At 51.4% G+C, this 19181-nt stretch overlaps 1 protein-coding gene across 1 annotated transcript in view; it reads left to right on the forward strand.

Moving 5' to 3' along the window:
• The window catches only part of kiaa1522 (KIAA1522 ortholog), a 45187-nt gene extending 26788 nt beyond the window's left edge, over window positions 1-18399 (forward strand). The window contains exons 2-8 of the mRNA XM_033044750.1: window positions 3830-3991; window positions 7333-7403; window positions 8204-8348; window positions 9622-9747; window positions 10697-13281; window positions 13709-14690; window positions 17055-18399. Coding sequence (XP_032900641.1) covers window positions 3830-3991; window positions 7333-7403; window positions 8204-8348; window positions 9622-9747; window positions 10697-13281; window positions 13709-14690; window positions 17055-17098 — 4115 coding nt within the window. The 3' untranslated portion in view covers window positions 17099-18399. The remainder of the gene's footprint in view (window positions 1-3829; window positions 3992-7332; window positions 7404-8203; window positions 8349-9621; window positions 9748-10696; window positions 13282-13708; window positions 14691-17054) is intronic.
• The last annotated feature ends 782 nt before the right edge of the window (window positions 18400-19181 follow it).

A 19181-nucleotide genomic window follows, 5' to 3' on the forward strand; every position in this document is an offset into this window, starting at 1 on the left:
CAGCCCATCTCATCTGTGCCGACTGAGCCAGTCCCACACAGCACCGGCCCACATCCCTCCAAACCTTTTCCTGTCCATGTACCCAAGTGATTTTACCATCTCTACCACTTCCTCTGGCAGCTCGATCCATCTACCCAGCACCCTCTGTGTGATAACGATGACACTCGTCTCCCTTGTAAATGTTTCCCCTCTCACCTTATACCCTCTTGTATTAGACCCTGGGGACAGGACTGTGACCATTCAACTTACCCATGCCCCTCATGATAGGTCTCCTTCACAAACAGTCCCGGCCTCTCCATGTAACTCAAACCTTCCAGACCTGCCAACATCCTCGCAATCCTTCATATAGCAGGCCACCAGATGTGTACACAGTTCTCCAAGTGTGTCTCATTACATCGAGTACAGCTGTAAGATGCTGTCCCAACTCCTGCACTCAGTACCTGACTGATGAAGGCAAGGATCTTGTGGGAAGGTGGAGCAGGGATTTTATTTTCAAGTAATTAGCAGCATCTTGAGTGTGTTGCAAAGCCCTTGGAGTGTAGAAGGACTGAGGGCTGAACGGTCTGTACATAATGCTCTGTGTTCTGTTGTTATCCAGCACACCGAATGTTGCTGAGAATCTTCTTACATTCCGTTACTCTGAAGGGTTTGTGTAGAAGCAGCTGATACTCTCTCGCACCTCGTTAATAATTTGGATGAGCTCAAGAGGGGTGGAGTTTACTGACAGATGCACAGCTACGGTAATGTACAGGTATGGTGTGGTACAGGTATGGTGATGTACAGGTATGATGAGGTACAGGTGCGGTGAAGTACAGGTACGGTGATGTACAGGTATGGTGTGGTACAGGTACAGGGGAGGTACAGGTGCGGTGAAGTACAGGTACGGTGATGTACAGGTACGGTGAAGTACAGGTACGGTGATGTACAGGTTTGTGGTACAGGTGCGGTGAAGTACAGGTACGGTGATGTACAGGTATGGTGATGTACAGGTATGATGAGGTACAGGTGCGGTGAAGTACAGGTACGGTGATGTACAGGTACGGTGAAGTACAGGTGCGGTGACAATCTTGCTTGCAGCAGCATCACAGGCACAAAGGCTCAACACACAAAAGCATAAATTGTACATAAATGACACAAATTGTACAAGAGTGTAAAAAGGATAAAGAAGGTGCAAAAACAGGACCTTGTTGCAAATTAGAGAACAAGTTGAGGGCAGAGCAAGAGGTGGTCGGTGACGTTCCATTGCTGAGGTGGGAACAGGGTTGTGTTGTCAGTGTTTGTGCAAGAACTCACCAACAGATGGGGTTCAGGTTCAAATGTGAACCCCGACGAGACCTTGAAGTGACATAGTTCCTCGTGGCCACAACAAGCTGGCGCGGGCAATTACGATCAGAGCTGAGCAGCAAGCACATCAAAGGCATGCCACAAATACTTGACTCCATTTGTTGCTTCACTGGCTTGTCTTTCCGTTACAATGGACTCTGAGTTCCCTTCAGCTATTAATTAATGAGCAGTGACCTTTATTTTCTAAGATTAAGTGTAGATGATTAACCAGCTCCCTTACTGAGCGGAAGCTGTTTGTCAGTCCGAGCTCACTAGCATTTGGGCTGGTGTGAGACCAGAACATTGTTTAAATACCGGCATTTACCTAGAACATAGAACGGTAGAGCACAGGAACAGGCCCTTCGGCCACAATATCTGTGCCGAACATGATGCCAAATTAAACAAATCTCCTCTGCCTGCACGTGATCTAATTCTCTCCATTCTCTGCATATCCATCTAAACGCCTCTTAAACACCACTGTCATATCTACCTCCACCATCACCATAAAACCTGCCACTCACATCTCCTTTAATCATTGCCCTTCTCACCGTAAAGTCTTTGACATTTCTATCCTGTGAAAAAACTTCTGACTGACTTCCTAGTCTCAACTTCTCATCATTTTTGAAACTTCTATGGGGCCTCCGACACTCCAGAGAAAACTCTTCACAGTGAATGCCGCTAATCCAGGCAGCTTCCTGTAACCACTGCATCCTCTCAGTAACCGGGCGATCAGAACTGCACACAGAATCGAATTCTGCTCCTCTTTAAAAAAAAAAAAAAAAGCCTGTAGGGAGGAACAAAATCTAATGATTCCAAGTCTCAATGAAATGAAAGGAGCTGTCAGGGCATGTTGTGATGAGGACCTTGTGACTCCACACTGGAGATAGAGTGAGGGACTGGGCAAAAACACGGCAAACGGAGTTTAATGTGGGAGGTGTGGCTGGAAAACATTTTTTACACAGAGAGTGGTGAATCTCTGGAATTCTCTGCCACAGAAGGTAGTTGAGGCCAGTTCATTGGCTATATTTAAGAGAGAGTTAGATGTGGCCCTTGTGGCTAAAGGGATCAGGGGGTATAGAGAGAAGGCAGGTACAGGATACTGAGTTGGATGATCAGCCATGATCATATGGAATGGCGGTGCAGACTCGAAGGACCGAATGGCCTACTCATGCACCTATTTTCTATGTTTCTATGTTTCTATGGTGTACATGTTGAGGAGTCGGGTTGGCCACATGGAGAGAGAGTGCAAGAGTGATAGTCTGAGGTCTGGTGCATGAATCACTGAAAGTTAACAGGCAGGTCCAACAAGTGGTTAGGAAGGTAAACAAGATATCAGCCTTTGTACAAAGGGAGTTTAAGAATAGGGAGGTTTGCTGCAATTGAACTACAAGTGTTGGCGAGACCACACCTGGATACAGGAAAAGACTCAAAGTGCTGGAGTAACTCAGTGGGTCAGGCAGCATCTGTGGGGAACATGGATAGGTGACGTTTCACAGAGTGCTGGAGTAACTCAGTGGGTCAGGCAGCATCTGTGGAGAACATGGATAGGTGACTTTAAGGGTCAAGACCATTCTTCAGACTGCCTGACCTGATGAGTTACTCCAGCACTTTGTGTCTTTTTGTGTATTAACTGGAATGTACAGGGTACAGGATACAGTCTGAGGCAGATTCACCAACTAATTCTGTGTCAGATGGTTGTATCAAGGATGACCAAGTAGTCTGGGTCTGTATTCCTGGTTATCTCGAAGAATGAGGGGTGACCTTATTGAAACCGATAAGATCCAAGGAGGCTTGACAGGGGAGATGTTGGAGTCTCCAACAGAGGAACATGGTTACAAAATGAGGCCAGCCACTGGTTTATCATTCATTGTCACCTGATGCGGCAAAACAGTTTGTTTTATGAGTATTCCAGTCAAATGATGTCATTCGTGAGAACATCAGGCAGAGCAAAAATGAAAATAAATGAGAGGAATAAGGTGTCACAGTTATAGAGAAGGTGCAGATAAAGAAACGCAAGGGCCACAAGGAGGCAGATTGGAAGATGGCGAACAAGTGAGTTTAACACTGATATTGGAGGTTTCTTCTCTCAGGGATGGGTAACCCTGGCGAATCTCTGCCCCATGCCAGCTGGAGACGGGTCAGTGGATGTACGTCATGTGGAGGCAGATAAATGTTTGTAAGGGGAGTGAGGCCAACATAGATCAGTGGGGCAGGAGCAGGGTAGGGGCCGAGTGGCCTATTCCCCTCTTTGGTGCTTGAGTTGTTGTGAACTGGACCATGTTTAATATCAGAAAATTGATCACCTGGTAATTCAGCTTTGGCCTTGAATCCAGAGGAAATATTTGCTGTTTCTTTGCTGCCTATCAGTTTTCATTGACCAACAATACAAGTTTGTTGAACCACTGAAGTACTGCCATGGTTTGTATGTTGTTAATGTGAAACTATGGCACAGCTTGTGAATATGTTGTCTACCTTGGGTCTGATGCTTAGTTTTATTTTCTTGCAGTCACCTCTCAGTCTGATGATGAAGCAAAGTGGACAGTGCACTATACACCATCGCCGTATCAGCATCGGCAGGAGAACGTCTTCCTCCCGTCCGCTCGGCCCGCTGATATAGAGGACCTGCACAAGGAGGCGGAACTCGGCCTGAAATCCCTGCAGGAGCAAGGTAGGAGGAGGGGAGAGTGCCGGGGTACAGTTCTGGTCCCACTGGTCCCTGGCAGACCCAGTGCACTTCCTCACCAAGTCTTGGAGGGTGACGTGGTCACCAAGTAACAGGAAGTCTGGCTGTGTGTTGTTTGTGCAAGAACTCTACCGGGGTACATTGACAATGGTTCCCACTTCAGTCTGTAGATGTTGATGGGGCCAATGTGGGACCTTTAGACTACGCAGGTGGGGCAGGTACAGCCTGGGTGTGGTGGAGAGGGCGGGGTCTGGTGGAGAGGGCGGGGTCTGGTGGAGGGGGCGGGGTGTGGTGGAGGGGGCGGGGTCTGGTGGAGGGGGCGGGGTCTGGTGGAGGGGGCGGGGTCTGGTGGAGGGGGCGGGGTCTGGTGGAGGGGGTGGGGGGTCTGGTGGAGGGGGCGGGGTCTGGTGAGGGGGCGGGGTCCTGGTGGAGGGGTGGGGGTCTGGTGGAGGGGGCGGGGGATGGGTGGATGTGGGGGCGGGGGTCATGGTGGATGGTGGCGGGGTCTGGGGGAGAGGGGCAGGGGTCTGGGGGAGAGGGGCGGGGTCTGGGTGGGAGAGGGGAGGGGTGCTGGTGGGGAAGAGGGCGGGGGCGGGTGGAGGGGCGGGGTGCTGGGTGGAGGGGGCGGGGTTGTGTGGAGGGGGCGGGGTGTGGTGGAGGGGGCGGGGTGTGGTGGAGGGGGCGGGGTCTGGTGGAGAGGGCGGGGTGTGGTGGAGGGGGCGGGGTCTGGTGGAGGGGGCGGGGTCTGGTGGAGAGGGCGGGGTCTGGTGGAGGGGGTGGGGTGTGGTGGAGGGGGCGGGGTCTGGTGGAGGGGGCGGGGTCTGGTGGAGAGGGCGGGGTCTGGTGGAGGGGGCGGGGTCTGGTGGAGAGGGCGGGGTCTGGTGGAGGGGGCGGGGTATGGGACTGTTGTGAGGAGGTCGGCTCCTTCCCCCATTCATGTGTACTTCCCATTCGTGGACCATCCAATCTGGTCATGGCCTGCATCAAGCTGTGAGAACATCACACTCCAGAGGCAAAGTAAAGGAATCCAACAGGAAATTTAGAAGAAACTTCACTCCCAAAAGAGCAGAGAGAACGTGGAGATCAGAGGTTTTAGTGAACAGCATGAGGGAGAAGCTGGGCAGGCAGGTGAGGAGATGAACCTTGAGGTCAGCACAGCACTTGGGCTGAATGGCCTGCTCCAGGGCTGTACACATGATGTAGTCCGTGTATGAAGGTTAACAGCATGGTGATCTTGGTGCCATTGTACACATGTGCAATCGCAACAGTAACAGATCGATGTGTAGTTTCCACACACCCGGCATTTCACAACTCACATTCTGCTCTATAGATTTGCATGAATTGTAAAAGATGTGGGAGTGAATGTTCTGGATAATTCACTCTGTTACTAACCCATTCTATCCTGTTCTGTCGCCCAGTCTATGTGTGGCTTGGAGTTGGTGCCTGGTATTAATTTTGACAAAAACCACCAAACACAGCATGAGGCAAAGCACTGGCATGTTTCTCACTAGAGCAGAGCCAGGAAATGATAGGTTTTGACCAGCCAGGGAGTTGTGGAGGACATTAAGAAATTCCATTTTGACATTCATTTGAATCGGGGAAAAGTTATTTTTATACATAAACTATCCCAGACTGTGCTAACTCAACTCATGTTGGGAACATTCCCAGTGAAGGTCGTCATGGATTCAGCATCCTACAGCTATCTCTGTGACTCGATGTGATCTGAGGGGTTTGTGTTTTACAATGGCCAGACCTTGATAACCCTGACCCTTGCCGTTACACTGATGCTGGCAAATGTACCTTCCCCACTGGTCAGTGATGTTTTGCCTCTGTAGTTGTCCGTGTCACTTGATGCCCAGAGCTTCCAGAGCTGAACGTATTAAGCCATCAATGTGCTCTGTCATATTTTGAACCAACTTGTCCGTGTGAGACACCTGTCCTGAACTCGGTTTTCATGGCACGTCCTTTGATTAAGCAGAATTTGATAGACACGAGTCATAGAGCTGTACAGCAGAGAAAGAGGCCCTTCGGCCCGTCATGACTATTACACTTTTCCACACCAATCCCATTTGGACCGCAGCTTCTTTGCCTTGGCCATGCAAGTGTTGGTCTAGATGCTGACTGAGTTAGAGACCCGGGGTACACGTCACAGAGAGAGGCCCTTCAGCCCATCTCATCCATGCTGACCTTGATGCTATTCTACACCAATCCCATTTGCCTGCATTAGGTCCCTGTCTCCCTTCTCACCATAAACCTGTGTTTCAGATTCCGATACCCATGGATCTATCTAATCCATGCCCCTTACTATCCAGGTCACCCCTCAGCCCCCTGAACCCCAGTGAGACTGGCCAATTGTGACTAGCCCTTTAATGTACCTCACTGACTTGTACATCTGACAATAAACTCAACTCAATGACCTGGGCTCAATGTGATCTTGTTCAGGTTGTGATGTCCATGCAGGCAGAAGGGATGATGACAGGGAAAAGGCAATGGGAATATAGGCCAGATAGTTGTTATAAATAAGTTGTCTTTCCACTGGCTTATGTGGAGGCCGGTGAAAGTGCTTTAGGTTTAAGCTCACACTGAATCATTTCCAAACAGAACTTCAAGTTAATTAAGTTCTAATCCTGCCTTGTTCAAATTCCCTGGTCAAGAAAATTAAATAGTCCTGGTTGACTGAAATCATCTGCAGGGAAGCAATGAACTCTTTAATCATGACACCAGACTTCACCGAATCCTGCACTCCACTGCACTAACAAGAATGTGAAAAGCAAGTACTAGAAATAGAGTCATGTTTCGCATTGGAGATGAGTTTTCCCTTCCCATGGGCACTAAAGGTCCAATGTCATTGTCAAGGGTCAGTCATTCCACTCTGACTTGCAGTTATCGAGCCCAAAGGTCCAGCAAGATTCTGACACCAAGAAAGAATGGACAAGTAATTTGCGAAGGGTCTGAATTGCTTGATGCCCGACTGTCTGTTTCTCATTGCCCAATACTTTCTGATGGTAGTGTGAACCAATATTGAGTACAACAGGAAACCACTCAAATATTCACCAGATCAGGCAGCGTCTGTGGAGAGACAAGAAGAGTATTTGCCTTTCCATGTTTAATACATCAGGGGATACAGTTGTGTTGCCAGCCTTGTCCCTAATGAACAACTATCCCCAACATCAAACAACAGTTCAGAATAAGTAACGTTCATGTTTGTGGGAGTGCGTGGACATTTACATTTGTGAACCATTTCTAACTGTTCTGTGTGTGTTGGTCTAAGGATGGAATGTCCATTTACAAATACACCTGTGTATATCTGTGCAATTCTCCTGCAGGGACCTTGGACAGCTGCTCGCAACCCCAGCTGCGAAATGTCCAGGATAGTATGGACAACTGCAGTGAGGCAGTAAGTGTCGGTTCCTGGTTACAGGTGTGAATGCCGCAGGTGAGGGGGCGGGGGGGGTGGGGGGGGGAGCTCAGGGCCATTTCCAGTGGACACCAGCACCAGGGAATGTAAATATACACTGGCTTTGGGCCAATACGGTCCATGTTCACTGGTTGGTGACCTGGGCACAATCCATTCTCTTCGGCAAAGTGATAACACTCAACATATTTGCAAATTTAAAATAACTATAGTGGGAATTGTTTAAATGTCCACAGCCTCCTGGTTAAGGTATTGGTTGGATGAGGTGGTGGTGGCACCACCACTCCCCACGGGGTCGAGAGGCCAGGACCTCGAGGGGTGTGGGGGGGGGGGGGGACCTCTTGTCCCCTTCCTGTCGCTTGCTTTCCGCAAGGCCAGCAAAGATCTCCAGTGGAAATCCCCAGGATTTGCCCAACAGGAGGTCCATGGGCAATCGGGAATCTCAGAGGGAGGTTGATTGGTGGGGACCAATGAGGGAGGATGATTGGTTCAAGCACAAATTGCTGGAGGAACTCTGGGTCAGAAGGCGCCCATGGACACGTGACATATGAAGAAGGGTCACAACCCGAAACGTCACCTATTCCTTCCCTCCAGAGATGCTGCCTGACCCGCTGAGTTACTCTACTTGTGCCCCTGGACTGGTGATGTGTTGGTCACAAGTGTCTAGATTGATCTGAGGCGTGGGACAGCAGCACTACCTGCTGCACCACGGCGCTGCTCAGCGGAAGTAGAAATAATGCCCCAAAGATGTTGCCGTTGTGATTTGTTGTGTGTGGTGACAGGATGAAGATCTGCCGGTGCTCCCAAACTCCAGATCAGGTGGGCCTGGCGATGAAGTGTGGACAAAGACACGCTCCCTTCCACCACCCACTCCCGATGAAATCCGAAAGACTGCTCTGGGAATCCAGCCATCAGTCAGCTCAGCCGGTGAGTACATGGCCATCAGCGTGCGTGTGTCCAGCGGCCGGAACTAACCCAACCCCCCAAACCTCTGGTCACATAATAGATGGGCTTGACCCCACAGAATACTCTAGCCAGAGAATGACTTACACAGGAAAACGATATTTAAATGTGACCATAATGAACTCCTCATTAGAGGCCAGCCACAAAGTATCAAGTTTAGTAAGAATACGGGGAATAATAGAATATTAGATTGCAAATAATTTGGTTAGTTGCTCCTTTCTCAGTCATATTTGTATTTGTTGGTCTCAGATCCCATTTTGTCTGTCCAAACTCAGAGTATGTTTGCTTGCATCTTGTCAAGGCAGGGAACTGCAGATGCTTTGCATCAAAGGACATCAAGTGCTGGAGTAACTCAGTGGGTCAGGCAGCATCTCGGGTTACAGGTAGAGACCCTTCTTTACATATCCATGTTCTCCACAGATGCTGCCTGACCCGCTGAGTTACTCCAGCATTCTGTGAAACGTCACCTATCCATGTTCTCCACAGATGCTGCCTGACCTGCTGAGTTACTCCAGCATTCTGTGAAACGTCACCTATCCAGGTTCTCCACAGATGCTGCCTGACCCGCTGAGTTACTCCAGTACTTTGTGAAACGTCACCTATCCAGGTTCTCCACAGATGCTGCCTGACCCGCTGAGTTACTCCAGCACTCTGTGAAACGTCACCTATCCAGGTTCTCCACAAATGCTGCCTGACCCGCTGAGTTACTCCAGCACTCTGTGTCCTTCTGCGAACTTCTTGACAGGATCTGGGGGTTGTTGACAAGCCCAGAGTTTGTCCCGGGTGCCCTGCGGGGGGAACCTCATCAGGTGGAGCTGGTGTTGTTCTACTGCACACCTGGTGGAACTAGGGTTGGTCCTATGTGTGAGCGTGAGGAGGGTGAAGGATGTGTCAGGCCAGGGCAATGTCGCCGTGTCTGACTACACCTGGACTCCCAGGACATCCAGAACTTTGACTCTCGCCCAATGTTGAGTCCGACTCCATCCAGCGTTTTGTTGGATGCTCCTGACTGGAGATAGCCGAGGTCAGAAGGAATCGGTGACGTTTCAGGTCGAGACACTTTTTCTTCTGAAGAGGGGTCACGACCCGAAACACCACCTATTCCTTTTCTCCAGAGATGGGGCCTGACCTGCTGAGTTACTCCAGCTTTTTGTGTCGACCAAGAAAAGTATATTTTGTCTCATAATTAATTCTTTAAAAGTGAATAATTTCTGAAGTTTTGTTTTAAATAATGCAGTAATAAAGTCTAAACCGCAAGAACAGCAGAAGACTCAATCTTCCTTTAAAGGACCAAAACTGAAAGAGAAACGGATTCGGAGATCGACGATCATGGGGCTTCCCCTACACGTGCAAGAGGAACTGGGTTTGTGCACTAACTCTTATTTTACAGATGCAGCACAGAAACAGGCCCTTCAGCCCATCGAGTCCGTGCTGACCAGTGACCACCCCGTTCACTGGGGCTTCTGTACCGTACACTGTGATACTTTATGAACATCTCTGTGAAATGGATCCAGACGTGTGGAGAGGCTGGTGAAGTGCGGTGCAAGAGAATGGAAGCTTCCTCACAGCCGGTGTTATTGCTGGAGTCAGGAGAGTCGGGATATTGAGCAAAACACAAAGTGCTGGAAGAAAATCAGTGGGTCAGGCAGCATCTGTGGAGAGTATAGACACTCAGCGGGTCAGGCAGCATCTGTGGAGAGAACGGACAGACTCAGCGGGTCAGGCAGCATCTGTGGGGAATGGACAGGTGACGTTTCAGGTCAGGACCTTTCTGTGGACTACCTGACAATTCACCTATCCGTTCTCTCCATAGATGCTGACGACTTGCTGAGTTCTTCCAGCACTTTGTGTTTTGCTCAAGATTTCAGCATCTGCAGTTCCTTGTGCCTTCACAAGGATAGTGCCTGGATTGGAGCATTTCAGGATGAGGAGAAACTGGATAGGCTGGGTTATTTGGCCAGGAGTCCGGGTGACCGTATAGAGATACATAAAGTTACGAGGTAGACAGGAAGAATCTTTTTGCCAAGGTGAGGTGTGTTAGGCAAAGGGGCAGTGGTTTAGTTGCGTGGGAGGAGATCGGGAGAGGCTCGAGGAGGATGGTTACAACAGGGGAGAGGAGGTTCTCTCTGCCCGTTGAAGCATTTCAGACCAAGGTATACAAGGCCACGGGTTTAACGTGGGTAAATTGGATTAGTACAGACAGATCAATGGTCAGCATGGACATGATGGGCCAAAGGACCTGCTTTGGTCCTGCATGATTCAGTGGTTCCAACCAAGGGGTTTTAATTATGTTGTTTCTGGTCCCAACACAGGTCTTGGGAAAGGGTCCCGTCCTTCGAAGACGGCTGGAACGGAACCGGCCGCAGACAACGCTGGCGAGGTCTTGGTATCCAGGGGCGAAGAGAACTATTGTTTTAATAACCTCTCCCATTTACAGACCAGGAGCTCCTTGCGATCTGTAACTTTTACTGACCCTTCAAGGGTAGACAATGACTCTCGAAACACCTTAGAACATAATTACCAACTCAACTGGGCACTGATCAACTCTCGCAACAGGCCAAATTCGTTAGCAGTTCCAAAATCACCTGGTGAACTGTCCAGTCCAGTCATGTCCATGTCACCTCAGGCAACGTATTTATCCAAGATCATTCCCAACGCCATCCTGCCTCCCGCTGTGGATGTGGTGATGATCAACACCAGTCAGAACAGTCTGCGTACACTCAGTAACAGTAGCGTGCTGTCCACTCCCTCCCCAGCCATCTCTCGCTCCATCTCCATACACACCTACGATGCCAGGGATTACGCATCCAGTGATGCCTGGAGTCATTCCCAGTCTTCGGAAACCATCGTATCCAACAATTCCACAATCTCGTCGCAGGGAAACACCGAAACGCCATTAAATAATCATTTCAAGCAAGAAGTTGGTGAGAAAGCTGATCACAACTTAACAGATTCACCTGTGAATAATCGAGCCAGTACCAGCAGATGGGTGAGTGCGTGCTCTGCACACCAGAACTCTCAACCCACTCAGGCCAGCAGCAATGGTTATGGAGGCCAGTCACTCTCTCCTGCACAAAGCACATGCAGTATTGTTGATGCATCTGACACGCACAGCATGATCAGTGAACAGTCTGTCACCAGAAGCCTGTCGGTCAGAAAAATGCGTAAGCCCCCCGCTCCTCCGCAGAGAATGCATTCCTTGCAGCAGAGTGAGGACCAGGGGCACGCTGCTCCATCACTGAGAGATGATCAAAGTTTCCAACCTTGTACTACTGTAGATTCTGCCGTCAGTCACAAGCTGGTGTTGCCCCATAATGGAACACGGACAATATCCAACGGGAACATCCTTCAGTCACCAAACAACTTTAGCCCAAAGACTTCACACCATCGACTCGAGCAAACAGCCCTGTCCAGTCTCTGCCCGATTCAGAGTGGAAGCCCGCCTACAGTGACCACCCTCGTGCCTCCCCCGTCGCCAACTGGAATGTCCAAGCCCAATGCACCACAGAGATCTTGCTCCCTCCACGGCCCAGAAACCGCGCCCTCCACATCCTCAGCCTCTCCTACCTCACGATACGCCAACCTGTTTGATATCCCTCCTCCTCCTTCCTCACCGGCCCCACCCCCTCCCAATGTACGACAACCAAAGTTCCCTGCTGCAATGTTGTATCCCTGGGGACCAGAGAGAATCCCACCTCCCCCACCAGGGCCAGCCCCGTTACCTCCCACAAAGAGACCTTCCTTCCTCTTCAACATCGCCACGCATGGACCTCGTCCCCACCACTCTCCTCCCGCCTCCACCCCCACACCTGCTCCAACCCCATTGGTCACTCCCACACCTGCTCCAACCCCATTGGTCACCTCCACACCTGCTCCAACCCCATTGGTCACCCCCACACCAGCTCCAACCCCATTGGTCATCCCCACACCTGCTCCAGCCCCATTGGTCATCTCAACACCTGCTCCAACCCCATTGGTCACCCCCACACCTGCTCCAACCCCATTGGTCATCTCAACACCAGCTCCAATTCCATTGGTCACCCCCACACCAGCTCCAACCCCATTGGTCATCCCCACACCTGCTCCAACCCCAATGGTCATCCCCACACCTGCTCCAACCCCATTGGTCACCCCCACACCTGCTCCAACCCCATTGGTAACCCCCACACCTGCTCCAACCCCATTGGTAACCCCCACACCTGCTCCAACCCCATTGGTCACCCCCACACCTGCTCCAACCCCATTGGTAACCCCCACACCTGCTCCAACCCCATTGGTCACCTCCACACCTGCTCCAACCCCATTGGTCACCCCCACATCATCTCCAACCCCATTGGTCACCTCCTCATCTACTCCAACCACGGCAGTCATTGGTCCAGCCTTGTTGGCTTCAGACTTGTTGCCCATTGACTCAGAGACCAAACCTGCCTCTGGGACTACATCTGTCCCTGGGGCCACATCTGTTTCTGTCGCGACCACACAGCTGCAGCACATTGCAAGCCCACACCTGGTGGAGCGAGCCTCTCCTTCCCCCTCCCCACCCCCGGCCCATCAACCACCTCCTCCACCACAGAGGCTGGCCACTGACCAGCCCCCTCCTCCATCCCCCTCAACTGTCCAGTCTCCACCCACCGACTGGCCCCCTCCCCCTCCCCTGGCACCAGAGGGGCCGCCCCCAACATCGGGGGGGTCTGAGGCATCTGCCCCATCAGAGGCAGAGTTTCTGTTCCCCCCCCCACCACCCCCCCTGCTGGAAGAAGCAGAAGGGCGAGGCTGTCCGGAGAATCCTGGAGCAGATGGACAACGGGAGCCTGTCCCCACTCACCTAACTACCCTCACCCCCCTCCTTGCCCCCCTCCCTGCTCCCACCCCCGTTCCTGCCCCCACCTCCATCCCCCTCCCCGCCTCCACCCCCCTCTCTGCCTCTACTCCCACCCCCCTCTCTGCCTCCACCCCCCTCTCTGCCCCCACCCCCCTCTCTGCCCCCACCCCCACCCCCCTCTCTGTGCCCCCACCCCCACCCCCCTCTCTGCCCCCACCCCACCCCCCTCTCTGCCCTACTCCCACCCCCTCTCTGCCCCCCCACCCCCCTCTCTGCCCCCACCCCCCTCTCTGCCCCCACCCCCCTCTCTGCCCCCCACCCCACCCCCCTCTCTGCCCCCACCCCCACCCCCCTCTCTGCCCCCACCCCACCCCCCTCTCTGCCCCCACCCCACCCCCCTCTCTGCCCCCACCCCCTCTCTGCCCCCACCCCCCTCTCTGCCCCCACCCCCCTCTCTGCCCCCACCCCAACCCCCCTCTCTGCCCCCACCCCCACCCCCCTCTCTGCCCCCACCCCCACACCACGACTACCCCTCGGTTCCTCGCCCCTCCCCCCCTCCCCGCTGCCCAAAGTAAGCCTCTCCTCAGCCCCTCCCCCCCTCGTGTCACCTCTGGCCACCAAGCGACCTCAGCCAAAGACACAGTCAGCCAGTCAGCCTCTGGAGGGACCAGTCTCCCCCCGCCCGCCCTCCACACTCCCCACACCCGCAGTGATCGGTGGGGGCTGGAGCAGAGGTGGGGCGCCGCTGTCTACTGGAGGGGGCACTGACGGAGAGGGGGGAACACCACACGTCGCCCCCTCCCTGCTGCAGATGGTGCGGCTGCGCTCTGGACAGATGAACCGGTCAGCAGTGGCCATTCCAGACCCCAGATCACCAGTCAAGGGCAGCACCACCACTGTGCTGGACCCCGTACCGGGATCCCGTGGCCCAAGCCAGGCCACGCTGCCGGTCAAGGGCAGCACAGCCGCGCCCAGCAAACCCGTTCGCAAGTCCCTGACCCAGCGCTTGTCCACCACTGACCCCGGGCCCATCCCCATCGCCCCCCTCCAGCTCGGGTCCCCTCCCCTCAGTCCCAACGCTCAGGGAAGCGTCCTGCTGAAACATGCTGAGGAGGAGACCCCGCTCAAGTCCCCGGCCTCCACCGCCAGCTTCATCTTCTCCAAGAACGTCGGCTCCAAGAAGCTGGTGTTCGACAGCCCACGGTCACCAGAGGCTGAGGCTGAGGCCAAGAGGAACCTGATGGCCGAGCTGAGCTCCGTGTCGGGCCGAATGACCTCCAAGGGCTGGTCGGGCCTGTCGGGTAAAGCAGCCCCCGAGGCTCAGGGAAAGACAGGCAGGGTCCCACCGCCTGTGGCCAAGAAACCTTCCTTCCTGCCCGCTGGTCAGCGACTTCCCTCCACCTCCACCTGTGGCCCAGAGATGCCCGCCACACAGGCAAACGCACGGCTGCAGCAGGAGACCAGCGGTCAACACGAGGAGAAAGGTAATTGTCCAGACAGAGGGACAGCAGGGGGGGGTTAGTAATTGTCAGGAGAAAAGCCACTGGGGGGTGGGGGGGGTGGGGGGGTTGGTGAATTAGGGAGTTGGAGAATTGGTGAGTTGGTCTGCAGGGAGTAGAAATGTCACCTGCCTGACCTGAATGCCTCCAGCACTTTGCTGTTTGCCCAAATTAACTGCATTAATTGGCGTAACTAGATGCGGTGAATCCATGTCTAAGTATTTTTGCCTAATACATTGGCGTGACTACAGTATGCTGTGGACAGTAACTTACAGAGTGCAGGAGTAAAGAATACTAGCAACCCTGCTCACTTCCTGTCTCAACCTGTTGCTCCAACATCCACCATATGTCTTTGCCTGCCCTTTCTGACACTGCTGTAAAATGCCATCGGCATCAGCTGCACAGTGATGGGGCTGCACGCAACTGCAGATGCCATTACTCCTGACTTTATGGCGTTCTGTTCTCGTAATGTGATGTTAGGCTCAATAAAACACTGCCGGTTTACACTGCTTGCACCTCTTCCAACGCAGTCATTTGCAACAAAATGTCTCGGGAGGTTAGAATATGTCTAGGGAGGTTAGAAAGGGATCAGGGGGTATGGAGAGAGGGCAGGTACAGGATACTGAGTTGGATGATCAGCCATGATCATATTGAATGGCGGTGCAGGCTCGAAGGGCCAAATGGCCTCTACTCCTGCACCTATTTTCTATGTTTCTATGTTTCTAATATAAAGCAGCCATTAGCAGCCAGAATACTTTAATTCCTTTTGCAAAACTGAATTTGCAACCTGTTATGTTACTGTCGTTCAGTAACCATGGTTACTCCAAGTGTGTTGGCACAAACAGACCTGCCCTGCAGCCACAGAATGCTCCCGTTCACTGTGGCAACTCGTTAGAGAGCAAATACAGGTGTGATAGAAATCTATGAACATGCCTACACTGGTGAATGGTGGCCAGCAGTATTGATTCATGGTTGACATGTGTACTGAGGTATAGTGAAGAGGTTTGCAGGTTTCCCATTCCAGTTGATGGCCAGTAAACTCCACTGGATATGCACATCCCACCGTCTCTCTCTCACCACTGGCTACATTGAAGCTGAGGAAGGGTCTTGACCCCAAACATCTCCTATTCCTTTTCTCCAGAGATGTTGCCTGACCCACTGAGTTACTCCAGCACTTTGTGTCCGAGCTCACCTACTAAACATATTTCTATTTGGTCTTTCAATTAAGCTGCATTGAAGTTGTTCATTAGTCACAGGTGCAGAATTAGGCCATTTGGCCCATCAAGTCTACTACTCCATTCAATCATGGCTGATCTATTTTTCCCTCTCAAACCCATTCACCTGCCTTCACCCTGTAACCTTTGACACCCACATATTGTCACAACAAGATTTAGACAAAATGTGTCTGAAGGAAGAGAGATGAATGGAAATGTTGGCAGCAGAGGAGAAAGATTTAATAGAAACCTGACCAGCAACAATTTCTTCACAGAGGGTGTTGGGTTTGTGGAATCAGTCTTCAGAAGAGGTTGTTGAGGCAGATACAGTAACAACATCTAAAGGACACTTAGACAGGTACATGGATAGGAAAAATGTAGAGGGACACTAGACCAAATGGAGACCCATTGGGTCTGTTCCCCCAACGCAATTTTCCACCACTCACCCGTCCCCTAACGCAACCCGTTTGGCTTTAAAAAAAACTTTAATCATGAATAACCTGGGGGGGGGGGGGGCAGGGGGTGTGGTGCTCGGCTGCTTGAGAGCCCATTGTGATTGGTGCACTGGAGGGGGGGGGGGGGGGGGGGGGAGGGGGCGAAGGGGGGTTGGGGAGAGGGGGAGGCGGGATGGGGAGTGGGGGGGGGGGGGGGTTGTGAACGCTGGAGTGCCCCTCTCTCCCGGAGTGGCCCATTCTGCCTTGTGAGTGCATTGTGACGTCACTGAGATTTTCTTTTCAAAATGGGTGAGTTTGAAGAAATCGGGCTGTTTTTAAAATTTCAACGATTAATAACTTTGGAAATATAGGTGGAAATGCGACGGGAAGATGTTTATCGTCACCACAGGGAAATGTGAATAGGATGTGTGAAAATGGGAAGGCTGTGGCCTAGCTTTTGGAAGAAGATAGGAATTAACCAGATTGACAGACACATCGTGGGCACAAACAAGACAAAGACTTTTAGTTATATAGAGATGGGCCAAACAAGGGGAAATGAGGTTGGCTTAGATGGGGCATGTTGGTTGGCATGTACGAGTTGGGCCGAAGGGCCTGTTTCCATGCTGTGCGGTTGTGGACTGGCCTTTGCATTCAATGTGTTGAATATCCATCACTTTCAGCTTTTCATTCCTTATCTTTAGGGAAGCTGAAGACTGGGAATGGGCAAGTGTGCCTGGAGGACTGAAGAACTCAATGCCAATCCTCAGGATATTGCTGTGCTACTGGTCAAAGATAACTTCCCTGGTGGAGTGGACCTTACAATCCAAAGAAACAATTCTCAGAAAAGTCTTATTGCTGAAAAATAATAGCCTTTTAATGCAAAAATAAGAATGTTTGCTGCACCTTGACTTTGTATAGTACTGATGCTTTCTATGAAGCAATGAGTTTGCTGGAGAAACTGTTGAAAGGCTTTAAACAATGGAAGCAGCACCTCTTGGTTCTGCGTTGTGCAATTGTCATGCCCCTGGTGGTTGGATGTCCCTGGTGGGGGTTTCAACTGTCCAGAATATCTGAGACCGTTGCAGCTGAGAATATTATTGCCTTGCCTAATCAACCAATCAAACATTTTACAAAATCAGAAGGAAGCACATTTATGTCAAGAGAGGGGGTTGGGTTTAATTTATCTGCAAATCAACAGCCACTCGTGATTTACAAATGTATTCTCTGTCTTAACTTATGCAGAAAGATTTTAGTCACCCAAAATCAAACAAAAAGTTCTGTCAAACAGCAATGCCCTTCTGCTTAGATCAGGAGTCGGTGCAGGTACTGACCAGAGTCCATGGATCAGTCTAGGAGAGACAGGGAGCCTCATCCAATGAGCTATGCACTGTCACAGCCTTCACAAACTGCTGGTCAGTTCCTCCGTCGATCCTTCCACCCACCATTGTGCCTTTATCTGAGGGTGCTGTGCCTTTTAGTGTGTGGCAGCACATTCAGGGAGGGTGGTGCGGCAAGTGGAGTGGTGAATGGGCACCACCTGCAGCCAGCACCTGGAGACCCAAGGTGACCACTCCCTCACCTGGAGACCCAAGGTGACCACTCCCTCACCTGGAGACCCAAGGTGACCACTCCCTCACCTGGAGACCCAAGGTGACCACTCCCTCACCTGGAGAAGTCACTGATAACTGAGCGGATGTCCTCAGGTGATCGGCTAACCAGTGAATGAAAGGTGCTTAATAATCATCACAGGATTATCACCAGTTGCATCTAGACCTGAAACGTCACCTGTCCATGTTCTCCAGAGATGCTACCTGACCCGCTGAGTTACTCCAGCACTCTGTGAAATGTCACATATCCAGGTTCTCCACAGATGCTGCCGGGCCTGCTGAGTTACTCCAGCACTCTGTCCTTGCATGAGATCAATGCCTGGCTATAAACAGTGGGACAGGGCTCACAATGTTAAACTGGCGGTAGACAAAAGTACTGGAGAAACTCAGCAGGTGTGGCAGCATCTATGGAGCAAAGGAAATAGGCAATGTTTCGGGCCAAACCCCTTCTTCAGACCAGTCCGAAACCCTGCTTCGTTCCATAGATGCTGCCGCACCCGCTGAGTTTCTCCAGCACTCTTGTCTACCTTTGATTTTCCAGCATCTGCAATTCCTTCTTAAACATGTTAAACTGGCCCTTAGTACTGGCTGTGTGAGGGACTCTGTTTTGCTGCTATTAAGCTACATTATTTGAGTTGTAAATTAACTAATTCTTATTTGACCAAATACAGGTGAGTTGACACTACCTGAAAGCTGTCACACACAGGTTAACAGGAACCTTCACTGAAGGAGAGATCCATTCCACTGCTTTATCTCTGTATGGTTCTTGCATCATCCCTGAATGGAACAGCTGCCCTGCCAGCTTTATCTCACCTATCTCAGCAGAGATTTGCAGAGGGACTGTGCCACTGTCTGTTGCTTTCTGAACAAACTCTGATAAATTGGACCAAGCATTTAATCCTGATTTTACGATTCTTGCTTTTAGCAATGACCTTGTCTTCCTGAAATAGAGACACTTTGCACAGTTAGAGTAGCAATTGCATTTGCCTTGATTGGAATCAGGAAGTGAAGATTAGACAGCATTCCTGATGTTACATCTGCATTGTTTGATCAAGGTCTTTTCCAAAATGGATGAGCTTTTCCTGATGGTCATCACTGAACACAGCCATGCTTTGTTGCTGGACATTCTGTGGTTACCTCTTTAGCAGGAGATCAGAACAGAAATTGTTTACTCTTCTTACAGAGTAGATGATTCCTGTTCTCCTTTGTTACACCAGAATC

Source organism: Amblyraja radiata, chromosome 27 (assembly GCF_010909765.2).
Source record: "Amblyraja radiata isolate CabotCenter1 chromosome 27, sAmbRad1.1.pri, whole genome shotgun sequence".
NCBI classification, from domain to species: Eukaryota; Metazoa; Chordata; class Chondrichthyes; order Rajiformes; family Rajidae; genus Amblyraja; species Amblyraja radiata.